The sequence below is a fragment of the Osmerus eperlanus genome, chromosome 6, assembly GCF_963692335.1.
Source record: "Osmerus eperlanus chromosome 6, fOsmEpe2.1, whole genome shotgun sequence".
In the NCBI taxonomy this organism is placed as follows: Eukaryota; Metazoa; Chordata; class Actinopteri; order Osmeriformes; family Osmeridae; genus Osmerus; species Osmerus eperlanus.
This window is the reverse complement of record NC_085023.1, coordinates 11,267,593-11,286,941: the sequence shown is the minus strand read 5'-3', so window position 1 is coordinate 11,286,941 and position 19,349 is coordinate 11,267,593. Positions and strand designations below refer to the sequence as shown.

Here is a 19,349-nt window from a genome sequence, read left to right as displayed (position 1 = left end):
GACATGTCAAGGTGATTGTGGTCTGAAGATAATCTGTCCCAAATTTGGTGAATATTTGATACATTTTGTAGGAGGAGTGAACAAAAACGTTTTATTAATTCAGTAAAAATGGCGGCATCAATTCGGCTGGTATCAAAAGTTAACATGTGTCAGACACGGGATCGCCCCCCTAGCGGTTAGAGGACACATATCTACAAAGCACAATAAATCTGAGTCTTCTTGAGTATAGATCCCCTGAGAATGAAACATGATCATTACCATTATACTGTTAGACAGCTACTGTGGCATACCTGGCTTCACTAAACAGATAAACCAGTATCATGACATGCTTGATGACTGTGGCTGGGTTCGAACCTATGACCTTGCACTTCAGAGGAACCCGTCTTATCCCAGTGAGCTATTCTCACTGCAGGGAAATGCTGTGTTCAGTTACTGTATAAAAAAAATTAAGCAGTTTCTCCTGTGGGAAGCGTTGTCAGATTTGACCCAAGTATAAAAAGCTGTAATTCAGTCCTATTTTGACATGTCAAGGTGATTGTGGTCTGAAAATGATTTGATTACATGTCCATGAAAATAGGAGCAACGGCGAACGAGGAGTTTGTTTTTATGAAAATTCCAAATGGCCGACGCCCAAAATGGCAGACACGGGACAGTGTGATATATTTCGACTTAGTATGCCACGTAGAATCAGAAGAGACCAATCTTGTGATTTATGACCAATCTGTTCAGAAGTTATGATGCAAGAAATCCGATGCACTGGCTAGATGTAGCATCACTATATCGACAAAGCACAATAAATCTGACTGAGTATAAATCCCCTGAGAATGAAACATTATCGTGACCATTATGATTATACTGCTCGACAGCTACTGTCGCATACCTGGCATCACTAAACAGATAAACCAGTATCATGACATGCTTGAGACTTTGGCTGGATTCGAACGTACGACCTTGCACTTCAAAGGAGCCCGTCTTATCCCAGTGAGCCATTTTCAGCGCTGGGAATTGCTGTGTACAGTTACTGTATACAAAAAGTAAGCCGTTTCTCCTGTGGCACGCGTGGTCAGATTTGGCCCAAATTGTTGCCCCAACAGCTGTTATTCAGTCCTATTTTGACATGTCAAGGTGATTGTGGTCTGAAGATAATCTGTGCCAAATCTGGTGAATATTGGATACATTGTGTAGGTGTAGGGAAAAAAGATTCATTCATTCAAAATGGCGGCCTCATCAATTCGTCTGGTATCATGCGTTAACATGCGATGCGTCAGACACCGGATCTCCTAAGATATCACGAGACATAGGAATCACTTAAATACGACAAACAAATCAACAGTTATTGGTCAAAACACAGTTTTGCCTATTGTAGCGCCCCCTAGAGCTCAAATGACCCTACCTTTTTCGGACCTCTTAATAACAGGGTCATGAATCCATACACCGTTTGGAGTCAATGCATCAAAGATTCACTAAGATATGACCTCACTTCCCTTTTTCCGGATCAGTTGCTGAGTTTGATTGGCTGTAACTAACAAACGGTTGCGAAAATCAAAGCTCCAGGGGATAACTTTTGTGAGGCTTGGTCTGAAGATAATCTGTGGCAATTTTGAAGAAGATTCGACAAGAATTGTAGGAGGAGTAGCGAAAAAACGTTTCTCCTTAACATTCAAAATTTCACAACTTCTGACCATGTGGTTCTAGGGGCTGCCATAGACTCCCATGGCAGAAGTATAATAATAATAATTATAAGAAAAGGTAGAAACACTTGAGGTGGCTGCGCCGCTTCGTGGCTTGGCCACCAAAAATAATTCATTCATAAGTTACTGTCAAGTACATTTCTGGCCATCCCAGACCTGCAGAGCAGGGAGGAGGACTGGATAACAGCTCGAGATCACAGGCTGTAGGAAGTGGTTTGCGCAGGGGCACTCCATACTGTAGGATAATATCAGAAGTGCTTCCTGTGAGAACACAGAGCTGCAGTATCCTGACACGCCCTCCACTTCCAGTCTCTCTCTACTCGCACACACAAACAGGTCAGATGCACATAGATGCACAACCGACCCTCTTAGCTTTGCAGGACTTATTTGATTCCACTGGAGGTGTGTGTGCGTGCACGCGCTCATTTGGTCTGGATGTGTGTAAATGTGTAACTACAGTTTTGAGGTGTGTGTGTGTGACGGACTACTCCGGTGCTGACGATCAGCTCCAGGGAGAGGTCTCATCTCTGTCCCTTCCGTGTCTGACCCACTTTCACACTCCCTTTTCTGTAATTGTGAACATCTCTCCCTCGGCTCCTTCCTCATGTCTGCATCTCCAGACTGCTGTTCCATTCAAGCGTCTCCTCTTCTGATCGGTATCCTCTGTGCTCTTTCAGTAGCCTGGTAACCTGCCAAGTCTGCTAGTTCATGGTTTTATTTGCTTTGGCCGATGAGTCTGGCCACCCTCCCATTCAAACTGATTCCACCCGTCCTTAAAAGTGCTGGGCCAATCACAACTGTTTTATCGAATATGGGAAGGGTTTGATACGATACTATACAGAGAAGCGACGTTGACAGCCAACAGCCAAGATGATTTGTTGTTGCTCTGATTGGTTGCATCTATCCAATCCTTTCCAATTGAGGCCTTTTGGTGTGAACCCCGTTGATAATGCTCCTTGTAAATCATCCTCAATAAACGGAGAAGTTCCAGACAGACGCAATTGGGAATCGGTTTGGCCATGCCTGGCTTCTCTTTCACGGGACTGTCCTTCTTTCTGCTCCTCTTCATCCCGTTCTCCGCATTCTGCGGTTTGGGTGTCTGATCTGTCTCGTGTACTACGTTAAACTCGCCGTCCCCACCCCCCTCTCCCGGTAAGAGGAGCTTTGGCTGTTTCTTCCTACGACTCCCATGTGTCTCCTGTGTCAAACGGCAGCCTTCGAGCCGTCAGGGAGGAATGTGAGAGGAGAGGAAAAGACTAGAGCTGGAAAAGGGGGGGGGGAGGGGAAACGTTGAGTGAAAAGATGAGGGACAGGAGAGAGAGGGAAGGGAGAGATTTGTGTGTGTGTGACAGAAATGTTACCGTGTGCGCGTGTGCAGAACTTTGACAATGGGGGACTGAGCGGCTACACAGATGTGTCTGAGACTGATTTAGCAATCAAGGCGTTTTGGATGGACTACTGGGAGGGATGGGGATGGGGAGGGGTTGCATTTTTGTCATAGCACAATGTGTGTTGCACAGAGCCTGGGGGACTGTGTGTGTTCTGATATCTGACACGCGTTCTGTGCTGTGGGACAATAGATTCCCTGTGTGGGGCCTTTCCTTGCAGGCTGACAGTGAGTGTTCAGTTGTGTCTCTCTTCTGTCGCTCCCTAACCCCCCCCCCCCCCGCCCCTCCATTTTTGCCTGTCTGCCTCACCCGGGCAGTCTTCTTGATATTATCTCCCCTCTCTCCCTCTTTCTTCTTCACTTTCTCTGGTTTCTTTCTGTCTCTCTGTTTTACAGACGTACTCATTTGTATCCTTTCAACCCCAAGGCCCTCTTCCAAGACTCCTTGCATGACGCATAACTCCCAAGATCCCAAGACACACACAACCACTCACTCACTCAGTCAGTCTCTCTCTCCTGCTTGTGCGATGTCTGAGTTGTCTTCAACTGATCCATTGGCACAATTTGGCGCATCTACAACAGCTTCAGGGTAACAGGAAACATTGTAACAGCACAAGAGGACTGGAGAGGAGTCATGTGCCCTTACCCAACTCCTATCACTTTATTTTCCTCCCACATTTATCTTCTATTTCTTCATCTTTCTCTGGCACAAACCACACAGCCTACACCATTACCACAAATGACAGTAATGACAGGCCTTGATAAGCTTTTAACCAAAGCTTTTCTGCTAGCTTTCGGTTTAACACCTAGAAACTGTAGGGGGTTAAATATTGGCCAAACAATCAAAACTAATTCCCCTATGGTTTAAAGGAAGATGGGAAACTCAACAGTGTATTAGCTGGAAACGAATAATGCCCTTTACAAATAGAATAATAGTTACCGTATTTTCCGGACTATAAATCGCTCTGGAGTATAAATCGCATCAGTCAAAAATGCGTCATGAAGAGGAAAAAAACAGATTTCACAAAATCCAAGACCAAGAACAGACATTTAATCTGTAAAGGCAAGTTATTCAACTACACAATAGCACACAGAACAACAGGCTGAATAGGTGTCCGGTATGTTAACGTGACACATTCACAGTTATTCAGCTGCACAACAGCATAAAGAACATACCTGGGAGGCTGAATAGGCCTAATTAACACAAGCCAGCGAGTCCAACAAGCAAGTTACCGGTAAGCTAGTTCACCAAACTCCCGATCTCATTCCACATCACTGAATCCATTGAGTTATATATATTTTGATATATGTCGCACCTGACTATAAGTCTCAGGACCAACCAAACTATGAAAAAAAGTACGACTTATAGTCCGGAAAATACGGTATTTGACTATAGGTTAAATCAGAGCAAGAATGGTCAAAGGTTGAAATGAAATACGCATTTAATAACATTGCAAATGAATGAAATCAATTACACGGCAAACATGTTACAAAATGAAGGTTAATGCTTACCTACGCTACCATGATTATTGTAAACCAGAGATAGAAAGCAAGATGTGAGGAGAAGAGTACAAGGACAAGCCAGAGCTGAGGAGAAGGTCTCAGGAGATCAAGAATCCACAGAACAATGCTTCACCATTCCCTTTATACACAAGAACAACCAATCAGACCACTTCTTGACCCTTACTTATCAACATATGACTAGCAATGCTACAGTATGTTACACAATGGGGTGTGAGAGCCATCAAGTTGAGACCCTGACGAGCAACTCCAGATTTGAGCATATGAGAGGTCCTCATGGTTTTATATTATCCTGTTGCCCTACAGCATCTGAGGGCATGCTTTAGAAGCTACAATGTGCCTATGCCTCCATGCTCCAGTCTTTCTCATGCAGCCAGTTTGATTTGAGAAGTGTTTGTGAAATTCGATAAGGCCTAAGGATATATCCTTATGTGAATTAAACCACCCCGTTTGCACATTTGAATTTGAGTCCCGTGTGTGCTTTGTGTGTAAGAAGCCTGAGTCTGCTGTATCACTGAGTTGTGTGTCTTTGTGTACACACACACTGCTTTGCATACTTTATTGAAATGACCCTCTTTTTCCATCGCTTTATCAATATGGGACGTCTGCTATGTTTGTGTCTTTGCTCCAGTAACATCAGATGTGTGTGTGTGTGTGTGTGTGTGCCTGCCGTGCTGCGTCTGCATCGGTCTACTGGGACTAGGCCAGAGCTTGACTGTAGCTTATCATTAATTCATACTGCACCAGCTCTGGACTGTGTGTGTGTGTGTGTGTGTTGGTATTCTCACGCGTCTCACTTCATTTAAAGTTGTACCTCACATGGCAGGAGTCATGCTTTGACCTTTCTTACTAAATGTTTTATGTGAAGGCTTTTGGACTGTACTTCCACAAAGCACATGTCAAATTTCAGAGGACTGGTTAAGGTAGAGGAATGTTTGATGTAAAGAGAGGATGGAGCAGCGGAGAGACTTTGATATGTTTCTCTCTCTGATGCCTTTTCTGAAACTTCTGAAGAGAAGCTTGGATAGTCACAGGCTGTCCTGTAGTATTTGGTAGAACAGAATGTGAAATGGATAACCAACGAGGGTACAAGCAGATTTAAAATGCTTCTTCTTTTCTTTGTTTTACCGTTCGTCTCATTACTCTCTTTTAATGCCCTTGCTTTCCCCATCTTTTACAGGCAACCAGACAAGCTAGTGGTGGTATGGACGCGGAGGAGTCGGAGGAAATCTTCCAAGGTCGGTGGTACAATGCCTTTTCTGGCCAGAAAGACACATTGTTCCGAGGGTTGGTCAGAGCTAAATCAAATCAAAATGTATTTGTGTAGCCCTTTTTACACGCAAGCATGTCACAGAAGGCTTCACATACGCCTATAGAACTGCCCCTCAACCAACCTAAACCCTCAAGGAAGACGGGGGAAAACTCCCAGAAAAGCTAGCTGCCATTGTCTTCAGTAGTCGTTGTTTGCTGCCATTATTTCTTGCTTAATGGGCTTAACCCACTGCGGTGGTTCATGAAGGAAACTGGGCCCGGCTTGATCCGGTTCTGCTCTTCAGTGTGACTCACTGTCTACCCAAGCCTTGTTCCTATTCTCATTTAACATGATGGAAGCCACGCCACTGCATATATTTACGTTCCACATTCATAAAAAAAGAATGTGGAGGTAAATGGGGTAAGCTGGTTCTTGAGACTTGAGGGGGGGGGGGGGGGGGGGCTTTGCATTGGTCAGCAATACCATGTGGGTGTCTCCACCTGTCAGGGAGCATGATGGATATGTTTTGCTCTCTGCTCCTGATGGCTGATGAAGTGGGGTCTCTCAGGGAGACGGTCGTCGTAAAACAGAACTATACCGCCAGAGACGATGTCTGTGCTCGGGTCAATAAATATTTATGCAAAACTTCCCAGAGTTTTCCTGCCTGAAATAACATTTCAGAGATGGCTAAAAGATCGTACAAAATTCATAATCTTCCACACCACAGTTAGTCATTGACTTGGGAAAACCAAGCAAGATTGCATGCAAGCTGAACAGATGTTTATGGTCTTGTTTCTCTCTGTTTTCTCTCCTATCCAGTCTCACAGTTGGCAGCCAGGTATCAAGAACCCTTACAGAGGAGTAGTGGTGTGGCCCGTACCAGAGAACATAGAAATCACCGTCACGCTGTTTAAGGTAAAGCCCACACCACCAGACACGAGCTACACAACGCCCTGGGTGGGTGGAAAGGCCCCTGGGTGGGTGGAAAGGCCCCTGGGTGGGGTGGAAAGGTCCCTGGGTGGGGTGGAAAGGCCCCTGGGTGGGTGGAAAGGCCCCTGGGTGGGGTGGAAAGGACCCTGGGTGGGGTGGAAAGGACCCTGGGTGGGTGGAGCAGCAGTGGGGTTAGTCCGGCGTCAGTGTGCTCAAAACCAAGTAAGCGCTACTAGGCTGACCTGGTATTGAGTATCCAACCATGTGTCTCCCCGTCCTTCCTTAACCCTTGTGCTGCCTTCGGATCACAGGACCCAAAGGTTCATAACGAACCATCGTTGTGTTTACCCAATTTTACCCAATACAAAAACAAATAAAAAGAAGTTTCTATTAACCTTCGCAATGTGGAGGGTCTGAGACAGCCCGGCGGTTAAAAGAAAATGCTTCACTTTGTTTTTGTATGCAGTAAAGTTGTCGCAATACGACGGTGGGTAGCAATGACTGATGGGTCAGAATGACCTGAAGAGAACACTAGGGTTAAACCGTGACTTGTAACACACACGCTTCGCTGTGTGTGTAACGCTAACTGACAAGTGTCACTTTTCTAAGATGCAAAGTTAAGGTGTCCTTTTCTTCTTGCCAGAGTTTTGGAATTCATGGCTCATGTGATCCTTTCAGTATGAGCTGACATATCATGTCTCAACATAAGGAAGTAATAAAATGTGTTCCTTGGCGAGGCATGAAATAGTTGAACAGAATGCAACCACATCTGCATGCTGCGCACGTAGCCACCAAGTTCCACCGAATATCCCCCTCTTATTTTAGACACATTTTAGGGACTTTGTGCTGTAGCTGTTGGTGACAGCTGGTTTAACCTTGTCACTATCTATGAATCTATAACTTCAGCTCGGATTCAAAGTTACATCCGAAGTTACATCATTCAATAAACATCAGTGCCTCTGCTGGCCTATCAGGGGTTGTGACTAAAACTGGGGTACAGTAATGCGCAAGAGTCCTTGCCCATTAGCTCCCCGAGTAACAGGCACAGCGTGAGCTCTGTGCTCCTACGGTTAGAATGCTGAGCTCAGCTAGCTGGATATCAGGGCAGGGCCGTCATATCTTCATGGCTCCTAGCTCACCTCGCCATAGAGGAGGCTCCTAGCTCACCTCACCATACAGGAGGCTCCTAGCTCACCTTACCATAGAGGAGGCTTCTAGCTCACCTCGCCATAGAGGAGGCTCCTAGCTCACCTTACCATACAGGAGGCTCCTAGCTCACCTTACCATAGAGGAGGCTTCTAGCTCACCTCACCATAGAGGAGGCTCCTAGCTCACCTCGCCATAGAGGAGGCTCCTAGCTCACCTCACCATAGAGGAGGCTCCTAGCTCACCTCACCATAGAGGAGGCTCATAGCTCACCTCACCATACAGGAGGCTCCTAGCTCACCTCACCATAGAGGAGGCTCCTAGCTCACCTCACCATAGAGGAGGCTCCTAGCTCACCTCACCATAGAGGTGGCTCCTAGCTCACCTCGCCATAGAGGAGGCTCCTAGCTCACCTCACCATAGAGGAGGCTCCTAGCTCACCTCACCATAGAGGAGGCTCCTAGCTAACCTCACCATACAGGAGGCTTCTAGCTAACCTCACCATACAGGAGGCTCCTAGCTCACCTCACCATAGAGGAGGTTGCAGCAAAGCTCACCTCACCATAGAGGAGGTTGCAGCAAAGGATACAAGGGATGTTGTTCAGCTGTTTGGGTGAGGAGAAACTCTAACCTGATTAGGCTCTCAAGACACACACACACACACACCCCTGTAATTGACTCTGCTTTAACATTGGGTGAAGTGTATGTGTCTGTCTGCCAAATATGGGTGCATATATTTGTGTTTGCTTGACATCTCTGCATGCATTCGTGGTTGTGTGTGTATGTTTGTTTGTTTCTGTGTGTGCATGCGTTCTGAAGGTCATAGTCCAATCAGACAAAAGTGCCTGCTGCTGTCACCGTGCACTCATTACTGTCCCTCCTCATCTCCTCATGTCAACTCACCACAGTCTCTCATCCATCCATCCATTCATCCACGAGGATCCCCGTAAATCTAGCCTGTCTGCCCTTTTATTAAGTCTAAAGAGAACCCAGCGTGTGTTCATTTCTGTTTTATGAACGTCCTATTCTGAGGATATTTTATTCATTTTGTCTTGTCAGGACCCTCATGCAGAAGAGTTTGAAGACAAGGAATGGACATTTGTCATAGAGAATGTGAGTACAACCCTCTGTTCCACTTTGCCTGTTCCTGTATTATCCATTGAAGTGCTGCCACCTACAGGCTCAAATGTTCCATTACATGTGGTAAAATCATCTGGCACACGGATGTGATACTGTTTCTCTTTGTGTATTGTGGCAACATTATCTGTTGTAACGGGCACCTTTTGAAATCAGCTCTTATACACCCTGTACAGCTTGAGGGCAGAAAGCAATATTGTTCTGGGTAAGTTATATGTATTTGTGGCAGGTAGCCATTGATTTATAGGAATCGAAATTCATTGTAAATTAAATGATGTTCCTAAAAGCATTTTACAATTAGGTAATATAGCAGGCCTGTTATTTTCTCGTGAAGCCATTTGTAGTAACTACTAATCTTTCTTATTAGCTTTAGTCACTTCACCTAAGGAGGGGAAGTGTCGGTACCTCTTGAGTCATCGTTAGTCAAGCTTTGCATAAGAGATGAATCGGCTGTGTTTGGGTTAGATTCTACTTAAACATACACATTCACTTCTCCCCGCACTCATATCTTCCATCTTCTCTCTCAGGCATGTATAAATGTAACAAAATATGAACAATTCCGAAGCACTCCCAAGTCTTTAAAGTTTTTAAAATGTTATTGGGGCCAGTGTATCAACCAGTTGTGCTTGTGCGTCAGTGAGAACACTGCCCAAGGGCTTTCATACCTGAAGGAGGTGTGGGAGCATCTGGCTTCAGGTGTCTGTCCATTCACAATTTTGCCAACGATTGTGAGGTTACCTGAACTCCATGAGAGACTGCACACAGTCAGTAGCAGATAGTGTCAGGAGTGGGACCATTATGCTAATGCTAAGATTTGCCATCACACAGCGTGGTCGTGTTGATCTAACAACCTTTATTAATATGGATAGCTTTCCCTCTCTCGCTCTCGCTCTCCCTCTCCTCTCGCTCTCCCTCTCCCTCTCCTCTCCTCTCGCTCTCCCTCCCTCTCCTCTCGCTCTCCCTCTCTCCCTCTCCTCTCGCTCTCCCTCTCTCTCTCTCTCTCTCTCTCACTCACTCACTCACTCACTCACTCACTCACTCACTCACTCACTCACTCACTCTCTCACACACACACACACACACACACACACACACACACACGTCCTTTGCCCCACTGTCTCCTGCCCTTCACCCCTCACCCTGAGGCAGCGTGGTGCCAGCCTCCTGCCATGCTGTCTGGACCCAGCTGGGCTCAGCTACCCAGAGCACACAAGACTGGCATTGTAGCACTGGCGTACACTGTGTGTGTGTGTACTGACTTGCGAAGCAGAGGAGGCTAACACACACACACTCACACACTTCCACCTCCCTCCTGGCCCAGGTGAGGCAGAGTGATGCCCTTGCTGTTTTTGGCTGGGGTGTCTCCTGTGGGGTAGGTGGAGGAGGGGGGGTTGGACCAGCACCAGAAATCAGGCTCAGTGCCAACTGGGAGTCTCCTTCCCATCTGTTCCCCCAGTGGAGAACACACACACACACCACTCTGATGTAGAAATGGAAACTGGCTGTGCAAGTGTAATTTCCCCACACTCACCCCAGACACTTATTCCATCAATTGGTGGCAGAATCCACTGTATAAAAATGTTGACAAATTGAACAAATAAATAGTTCTCAGTGTGGAAATTCTGACTAGATTTCCTTGATTTTCCTTCAATTGAAACACATTGTTGATGAAAGGCCACTGTTCAACTGTCCTTTACTCTCTCCCTGTGGAGGTCCAAGTTCACGGAGAACAAATATTTTAGTTTTGTGGAAACAGAACAGAGGTCGGTTTTGTACTAAATGCCAGAAAGTGTAGCAGAATGATGATATTTTTTCTTGGTGAGAAAGTGTGATAGGAAGGTAAACGGTCACCTTATGCAGTGTGGTCAAGCCAGGGAGCTAAAACTACGCTCGCAGCAGAAAAAGACTGTGCCCGGCACGGCGAAGCATAGGAGAGAGCAGCCCGAGTCAGGAGAGAGCAGAGGGGGGGAGCCAGATTCCTGGGATCGCCTGTGTCTGTACATACCTCTCTAATAACAGAGTGATCAAAGACATGCCCGGCGCCTGACAGGAGGAATGGAGGGAGAGGAGGAGGCCACACTACACCCTCGTTCGTCCACTCAGCTGAGAGGGGGGGGGGGGGGGGGGAGAATGCTGAGAGGAGAAGAGAGCCGGAGAGTACTATGGCAAAGAAACCGTAGGAGGGGGTCAGATGTGATGGAGGAAGAGGGCGAAAATGAAAGGGTTGGGGAGAGGACGGGGCAGGATAAACAGAGAGAAGGAGAGAGGGAACAGAGGGTACAATGGAAAATAAGTGAAAGTGAAGAGGTTGGGAGGGCGCTCCAAGTGAGACTTACTTCAAAGCCCTCCAGACTGGCCTACTTGGCAGCAGATTACAGTGTGTGTCACAGTCACACTCTGACCTCGTTGTCAGTGTTCCACTGTTCCTGCTGCAGTCGCCGCTTGCAGCTGGTCTAATTTTTGACTGTACATCCTTCAGCGGGTCGAGTATTTGCCTGTGTTGTCCCATACTTTGCTTTAATCTGAATCCAGGTATTCTGGATTATTCTAGGGGGCCTGCCAGCAGTCAGGCACGATCAGTCCCAGCTGTTGAGGATTTGAAATGGAATGAAATGCTTCCTGTACAGGGATGTAAGAGTGAGAGGCAAAGTAGGATACAGCCGAATGAGTGTTATTGGCACGAGGTGCTTTCATTCGGTATAATTTCCCCACCTTCCCTCATTTAGGTCATTTATCAAGCCTTTTCTGTATCACTTTGTTTTCCTATTGAACCCAATGCATAACACAAACCAGCCACAAGAGGGCAGTATGCCACAGGAACAATGTGGAGGCCTCTGTGTGTGAGTACACAGAGATTGCCGCTGTCCGTCTTGAGCATTCGGAGGAAAATGTGTCTTCTCAGTTTGTGTGTTTGTTGTGTTGAATGGGATGCCGTTTCCAGAATTAGCAGACGGTGTGCCCTCGGCGCGTGTTCGCCTGCGTGCCCTCCCACACGCACGTGCGTGCGGAAAAAGGCCATACACCCATCAAGGAGGTATCTAGCTCATAAAAGGGAGTGAAATTAATGCAGCGCCTGGAGAAGAGGAGAGGTGAGTTCTCCTGACCCTTCATCAGAAGCCCAGGGAGAAAAGGGAAGAATATGCCATTGTGCCCGAGCGGCAAGATGATGAAATTCAAGATTCACCCGCGACTCCGTCGGCGCTTAATCTGGGGCCCAACCTCTCGCGACGCTAATCCCCCCTGTCGAATTATTGCCCTGGCGAGATTGTATTTTGTCAGTGAAAATGGCAGAGTGTCAAACGGCACCTTGTCTCGGGTATTTGTTCGCCTGCCAGGGCCTCAGGAATCGCATAATCAAAAGAGGATGAGAGAGGGAGAGAGAGAGTGGGAGAGAGAGAGTGGGAGAGAGAGAGTGGGAGAGAGAGAGTGGGAGAGAGGGATAGAAAGAGGTAGCCGTCTGAAAATGACTATTCAGTAGTATCTCTAAATTGCATGCAACCCGTCCTTTTCACCCTCCTTCAAATGGTCCCGCGTTATCACAAAGGTGGGCAAATTGAGGGGTCAAAAGATTGGACTGCTATATTTGACGGCATTGTGCCGACAGGACTCTTTGTGTGTGTGTGTGTGTAAAGGGTGTAATGTTTGTGTGAATATTATGTATTCTCTGTGTGTTTTTACAAAGCCTGAGGCGTGGGAGAACCGACACACACTAGCCCTGCTATGCGTTGCTAAGTATACTATTCCTAGGTCTCTCTATCCCTTTTCTCTTTCTGCTTTTCTAGCTTCTCCTCCTCCATTCACTTGACATCACAAACAGGCCTGAAATGTAGGTAGTCCCAGTCTTTCTCTATCTAATAGAATTGAGATTTTTCATAGGTCACAGAAATCCATCATGTTCACTTTCCTACCCCCTCCTCCACACACACACACACACACACACGCGCACACACACACACACACACGCTCGTCCACCTCTAACTCTTTCTCGCTCTATGAGCTGATGTCCTGCTTTTGTGGACATCCTCCAACTCCATTAAGGCCATTTCCACTCCGTATCACTCTGCCCTACGTACACACAAACGCTGACACACACAGATGTACTGTATGTAAACACTCACACACAGACACACAGTCTCCTCAGTATCGTCCCCATGGCTCCAGTGCGTCCCCCCCCACTCTCTCCCCTAGAACACATTACGTAGGCCACTGGCTTGTGTGCAGTGAGTGGGCCTCTGGGAAGAAAAACACAATTATTTCAGTCCCTGGCTATTCACGCAAAGGTGACAAAAGCTGGTATGAAGTATGAAATCCCAAAAGTTTTCCTGGTAGACAAATTAGGATTAATTTGAGTTTGTGTGCGTGCTTGTGTCTCCAAAGTTCTTCTCTGGCTATTCTTTTTCTTTTCTTTGTTTCTGTGGCTTCCTTACTGTGGGTTCTCAAAGGCAAGAAGTCATCACATAAATAACCTGTACATGTGTGATTCCTCCCACAAGCCCATTCTTTGATTTTGACACACACACACACACACACACACACACACACACACACACACACACACAGTCATTTGACTGTAATTATTCACACTTAGGAGTTAACAGATGCTTTCGATCACCCCTCAGCCTGCTGAGAATCCCCCCCCCCACCACGCGCCCACTCTGCTAAGTAAGCCTGTTAGGGTTAGTGGTCAAAATGCACAACAAGAAGCCATTGATACTTATGGTAAGAAACCAGAGGAATGAAAACAGGAACAGGGACAAAAGGCCCATGCAGGATGAATGCTCAGTACCTGAGGTTGAAGAAAGCTCATGGCCTTGTTAGGGTGACACAGAGGTGTACGCACGCCTGGGAGTTAGATGGAGAAGCTATTGAGTCATGCGTTTCCTGATAATGCGCAGCCTTGGTGGCAGGAATACTGGCCGTTCAAATCAGGATTGTGTGTGTGTGTGTGTACACAGAAGGGCAGGCTGGTGCTGGGGGTCTGGTGTTGGTGACTGTGTGTGTGTGTACACAGAAGGGCAGGCTGGTGCTGGGGGTCTGGTGTTGGTGACTGTGTGTGTGTGTACACAGAAGGGCAGGCTGGTGCTGGGGGTCTGGTGTTGGTGACTGTGTGTGTGTGTGTACACAGAAGGGCAGGCTGGTTCTGGGGGTCCGGTGTTGGTGACTGTGTGTGTGTGTGTACACAGAAGGGCAGGCTGGTTCTGGGGGTCCGGTGTTGGTGACTGTGTGTGTGTGTGTACACAGAAGGGCAGGCTGGTTCTGGGGGTCCGGTGTTGGTGACTGGGGAGGCCGGGTGGTCTCTCCTGTCTAAACCTCTCTAATAGGCTTACAGGTCCTTAATCCACACCGCGCAACTCTGTCACATGGCCAGTCTGCTGACTGGCTTCTACCGCAGGCCATTGTGTGTGTGTGTGTGTCATTGTGTTTGTGTCTCCGCGTGTGTATGTCTGTGGCCGTCTTTCGCTGTAGTTGTTTTTCAACCTTATTCTGCCGCTCCCCCTCGTGTTTTCGGAGAAGATCGATTCAACCCTTTTTAAATGACTTCGTATTTTCCCTAACCCTCCTCCATCCTTTTGTACCTGGCTGCTAGCAGTTTGGCAGACAGAGAGCGAGTCCTTGCCAGGATGGTGGAGATATGTGTGTGTGTATTGATGTGTGTGGCCACCAGACGTTATGGCGCTGCACTTTTGTGTAGGCTTGCGTGATCTCTTTTGATCTCCCCGTCGCCGTCTCTCTGTGGGTTATCCTCTTTTCAAAGACACGCGGCAGCGTGGTCATCTCATCTTGTGTTTAGTCTGGAATCCCGGACGTCGTCTCGTTTGGGTTTTATTTGTTTGTTTCGTCTTTAACGCCCTTGTCCGTCAGTGGTGCGTCAGTCTCTCTTTTTTGACTCCCGTCTGTGTGGGTCTGTCTGGCCTCTGTCTCCGTGGCCCACACTCTGACCTTGTCTTTCATCCTCTCTGCGCGAGCCCTCGGAAGCCCCGCTGGGCGCCGGTTGTGACCAACGCCGCGGCAGATGTCACGAGATCCACGGCGAGGAGAACTTGTGCATATACTCGACACACTCAGAAAGACACACACACACACGCGCACACAAAATTGACTACAGAAGATGCCCCAAACAGGACCGAAACTGTCTTTGTTTGGCCTTGCATGGCGTGGCGCTCAATCCCAAATAAACATCAAAACACGAGCGTCACCTTGGATGCATGCTAATCTTCGCCTGTGGCCTTGAATCTGAAATGTCTGGCACTGTAGGGTCATGAGTGCCTCTGTGATGTGTGGGGGTCACATTTTAAGGGTGTAGAGTGTAGTTTCGTCTTAGTATATGCCATGTATAATGACTGCGAAGATGTTGCTGCTCTTATTATGTTGTCTAATGATGTGGTCAACCGTATATTCCAGTCTCCGCTTCACCAGCAGGTTACATAAGTCATTTAGGAACAGAATAGCTGTGGAAGGGTCTTTCTTCATGCACCTTTTTCTCGCAGCGTCAAACGGGTTGTGGAGACGCTTTTGTAGATCCGCACCACCAAAAAGATGGTTACTTCTAGACTGTCCTTTCCTATCAACGAGGACTACAACATGTTCTCCTAAACCCTGTCCCAGTATAAAACTGGTAGCTCCAAATTGCGTGCCGGTCTTGTCCTCGTCTAAAACTCCCTGTTCCTCCTCAGGTTACATGGTTGTGTCCTCTGGTTGACCCAGAAACACACACACACGCTGGTGTTCAATAGTGGTGTCTGATGGATCAGGTTTTTAGGTAGGAATGTAAAACAGGTCTTGAGGTAGGAGGAAGAAGAGGGGAATGGAAGATGATGAGGGAAGGACAGAGGTGCTCCTTTTGTTTGTCTATCAAGCCTCCTTAGTCTTGGGGTCAGCACCGCCTATAACCTGCTGTTGTATCCCGACACTTATGTCTCTCTTTTATTCTATTTATTATTTACTTCCACTATTACTGGCTATTGTCTGACCTCACCGATATCACATTGACTTCTGAGTGATCTCCTTGACAGCTTATTGGCTACTAGGTAATCTCCTTGAAAGGTTTTTGGTTCCCGAGTGATCTCCTTGACACCGTAGCGGCCACCGAATAGACGCCTCGAGTCAACCGCGCACTCCTGTGTTTTGTGCCAATGCCTCACGTGTTGTCAAGACCCAACTCTCACTTGTCCTCTGCCTCCACTCTAATCCCTCGCTTCCTCCCTCTGTTTTCGCCAGTTACGGAAGGCGAAGGGGGCGGGGCCAGAGGTGGCGAGGGTGAGAACGGAGGTGCGATTAGGCGGTTGTTATCATCTTTGCTGTTATTTATTTCCCCCCCTGGCGTCTTAAGATGGCTGCCTGTGATGGAGACGAGGCTCTGTGGCCCCCAACACACCTTGCCACCAAATCCCCTTGTTTATCCACAAGCCTGACCTTGTGTGAGCGTGTGCGATTGGTAGTGAGTGTGTATCAGTACTTTTACTATACTGTCGTTGGTGTGTGTGTGTGTGTACTGTGTGTAGGAGGACAGCCAACTATGAAACTCTATCTCTTTCTCTCTCTATGACCCTTAGGGTCGTGGGGTACAGGTGTGTGTAGGTATGTGTCACAGTTTGTGTGTGTGTGTGTGTGTCGTGTGGGTGCTGTTCCGCTAGGTGACGGTGAAAAGGGTCTTATGATGTGCTCTAATTCCTGTGGTAAGCTGCTCACTGACAGTTACACCGATACCCAAACACTCATCACTGTCTCTGTTTGGGATATGACTCACACCCACAATAATGGCTTAGAGACAGGGAGGGAGGAATGTGAAGGAACTCCCATTGTGTGTGTGTGTATGTAGTTTTGTGTGTGTGTGTGTGCGCGTCTCGGGGTGTGAAGTGTGAAGATGGCTGAACGGACACCCACCCCTTACACTGATGGTGATGAAAAGAGAAACCTGGATGGGGCTGGATTTCTGGAAAGCAGGTTGATGAGGGGGACCCCCCCCCCCCCCCACCTGGACCTCACACCTCCCGGTACTTTCCATGGTTGGACAGTCTGTTGCATTCACTCTTTCACTCATTCGTTCAGTCACTCTCACTCACGCGCACACACACAGCTCTTTATCTCACTAATTCCCCATGGTAGGTGTTCATTGTCACCCTTTTATGCTAATCTCTCCCTTCTTTAATCCATATTAGATTCCTCTTTGAGTTGGTCACAATCAAAACCACTGAGGCAGAGGATCGTCTCTCTAATACTCTTTGTCTCTCCAGATTATTCCTTTAGCTCCAAGTGTATACACCTTTGTGATGTAGAGCGGTGAGAGACTCTTAGCCAGCAATTGTTCTTTGTCAGTATCAATCTTAACCCCCCCCCCCCCCCCCACACACCCTCACGTTCACACACACCACCGTAGTAAATCTCCCTCCTTGTTGTGGATTAAAGGCCATATCATAGCCGTGTCAGATCTTAAGGCACATTTTCAAATTCTTAAACAAACATGGACTTAAAGGCTGAAAGCTGTGAGTGAAGTGTCAATGTTCTAGCGCTATGGAGTTGGAGAGGTTGCTTCAAAGAGGTTTTGGGGGGGCTTCTTTCCTAAATCACGCATCTACAGTTAGTTTCTAATGTGGCGGGGTTTGGCTTTGGTGTGAAGTTTCAAGCGTAAGCTCTAGTGTGTATACCAAACCTCTGGCCTAGGGATGCACAGTTCTCTCTCACTCACACTCACACACACACACACACGTACAGTCTGCCGTGTGCTGCCGCTCTGCAGGACTGCACAGTCAGCACTTCCAGGGTGTCCATTACACCAGCAATGCCCTCAATTTACAGTTATTAGAAAACACCAGCAGTCTGGGGCAAACCATCTCCTGTGGATCAATTTAGCGGCTCGCCTTCTCCCTTCCCTTTGTTGATAAACCCGCCGACCCGGCTCTGTTACCATGGTAAACGCGGGGTTCTGATATCGTGCCTGGTGCAGGGGAAATAATCAATCCCAGATCGCTGAGAGTATTATCATAGGTTTGTGTGTGTTGGTGATACTGTGTTGCCATTGGCCATACTGGACCTTTAAGAAGGTCGACTTGTGGTAGGAAATTGTAGAAAGTGTGTGTGTGTGTGTGGGGGGGGGGGGGGTTAAAAAACCTGGCCCGTTTTCCCACCAGGGGTGAACTCAACTGTAATGAAAAATTCCTCTTCTTCGCTTTATCTCTCTCTGTGAGGAGCTGTGCCTGGCCACTCTTTACCATGAGATCCATATCCTAATTTTCTCTCCCCCTCTGGTTCTCTGTCCCCTGTCCCGTCTGCTTTCTCAGTCCCCCCTCTTCAACCCTGTTTGTCCTCTCTCTCTCTGCTCTCCTCTTCTGTACCTCCCTCCTTTTCTTGACCATTTTGGCCATCTTTCGCTCTCTTCACCCTCCCTCTTTCTCTACCTCGCTCTCTCCCTCTCACCCTCTCCCTCTCTATCTCCCTTTACCTCCTTCGTCTGCAGTTGGAAGTGCAGTGGCAGGGCTTTTTGGCTGGTAGTAATTTATTTTCCCATTAGCCCCCTCTCTGAAGTGTGTGCTCGGGGTCTGAGAGGGGCCGCGCTGGGCGATGGAGAGGCCAGAGGAGGAGAGGAGAGGAGGAGAGCACCCTGGACTCACTGATAAGACCAGAGAGGGAGCGAGCAGGAGATGTTTTTCTCCATTGGTGGTAATATTGGCGCATCATGTTTCTAGTGTGTGTGTGTGTGTCCACACACACACACTACTGCACACAAGTCACGCAATTCAACTCATATTGACACACACTCTCTCTCACCTGTGACCTTGCTGTGGAGGTCATTGGTTTCCTCCCCCCTAGATGTGTGTGTGTGTGTGTGTCAGCAATAGAAGAATGTGAGGGGGAGAAAGGTGCCCCCCCCACCCTCCCTCTCAGCCAGGATTAGGCCTTTTAAGGACAACCTGGTTTGTACTGCTTCTCCTTTCATCTCTCACAATCAGAAAAGGCTCTGCACAAATGACATTCCTGGCCAACATGAGGGTGTGATGTGCTACACACACACACACACACACACACACACACACACACACACCAAGTCACATCTGCACAATGAACCACTAATTGTTTGACGTCTGTCTTTCAGCTAGCGGGTTTATTCTAGAACATTCTAGCCCCTTGGCACCCAAGGCTTCACTTACTTGTTTATGAACTCTGTGTGTTGTTTTTTTCCTGTTGTCACTTGTGACTCTCCGGATTAGGTGGTTGTTGGAGGGAGATGTAGTTCATTTGTTTTAGGCGAGACAGTAGACATGGCCGAATTCTCTCCTACTCACAGGAA

The 19,349-nt window shown here is 47.5% G+C and overlaps 1 protein-coding gene across 1 annotated transcript in view; it reads left to right on the top strand.

The window, feature by feature from the left end:
• ehbp1 (EH domain binding protein 1) overlaps nucleotides 1-19,349 on the top strand; it is a 108,389-nt gene that overhangs the window by 8,740 nt on the left and 80,300 nt on the right. Inside the window, 3 exon segments of the mRNA XM_062464501.1 lie at nucleotides 5,780-5,837; nucleotides 6,671-6,766; nucleotides 8,987-9,040. Coding sequence (XP_062320485.1) covers nucleotides 5,780-5,837; nucleotides 6,671-6,766; nucleotides 8,987-9,040 — 208 coding nt within the window.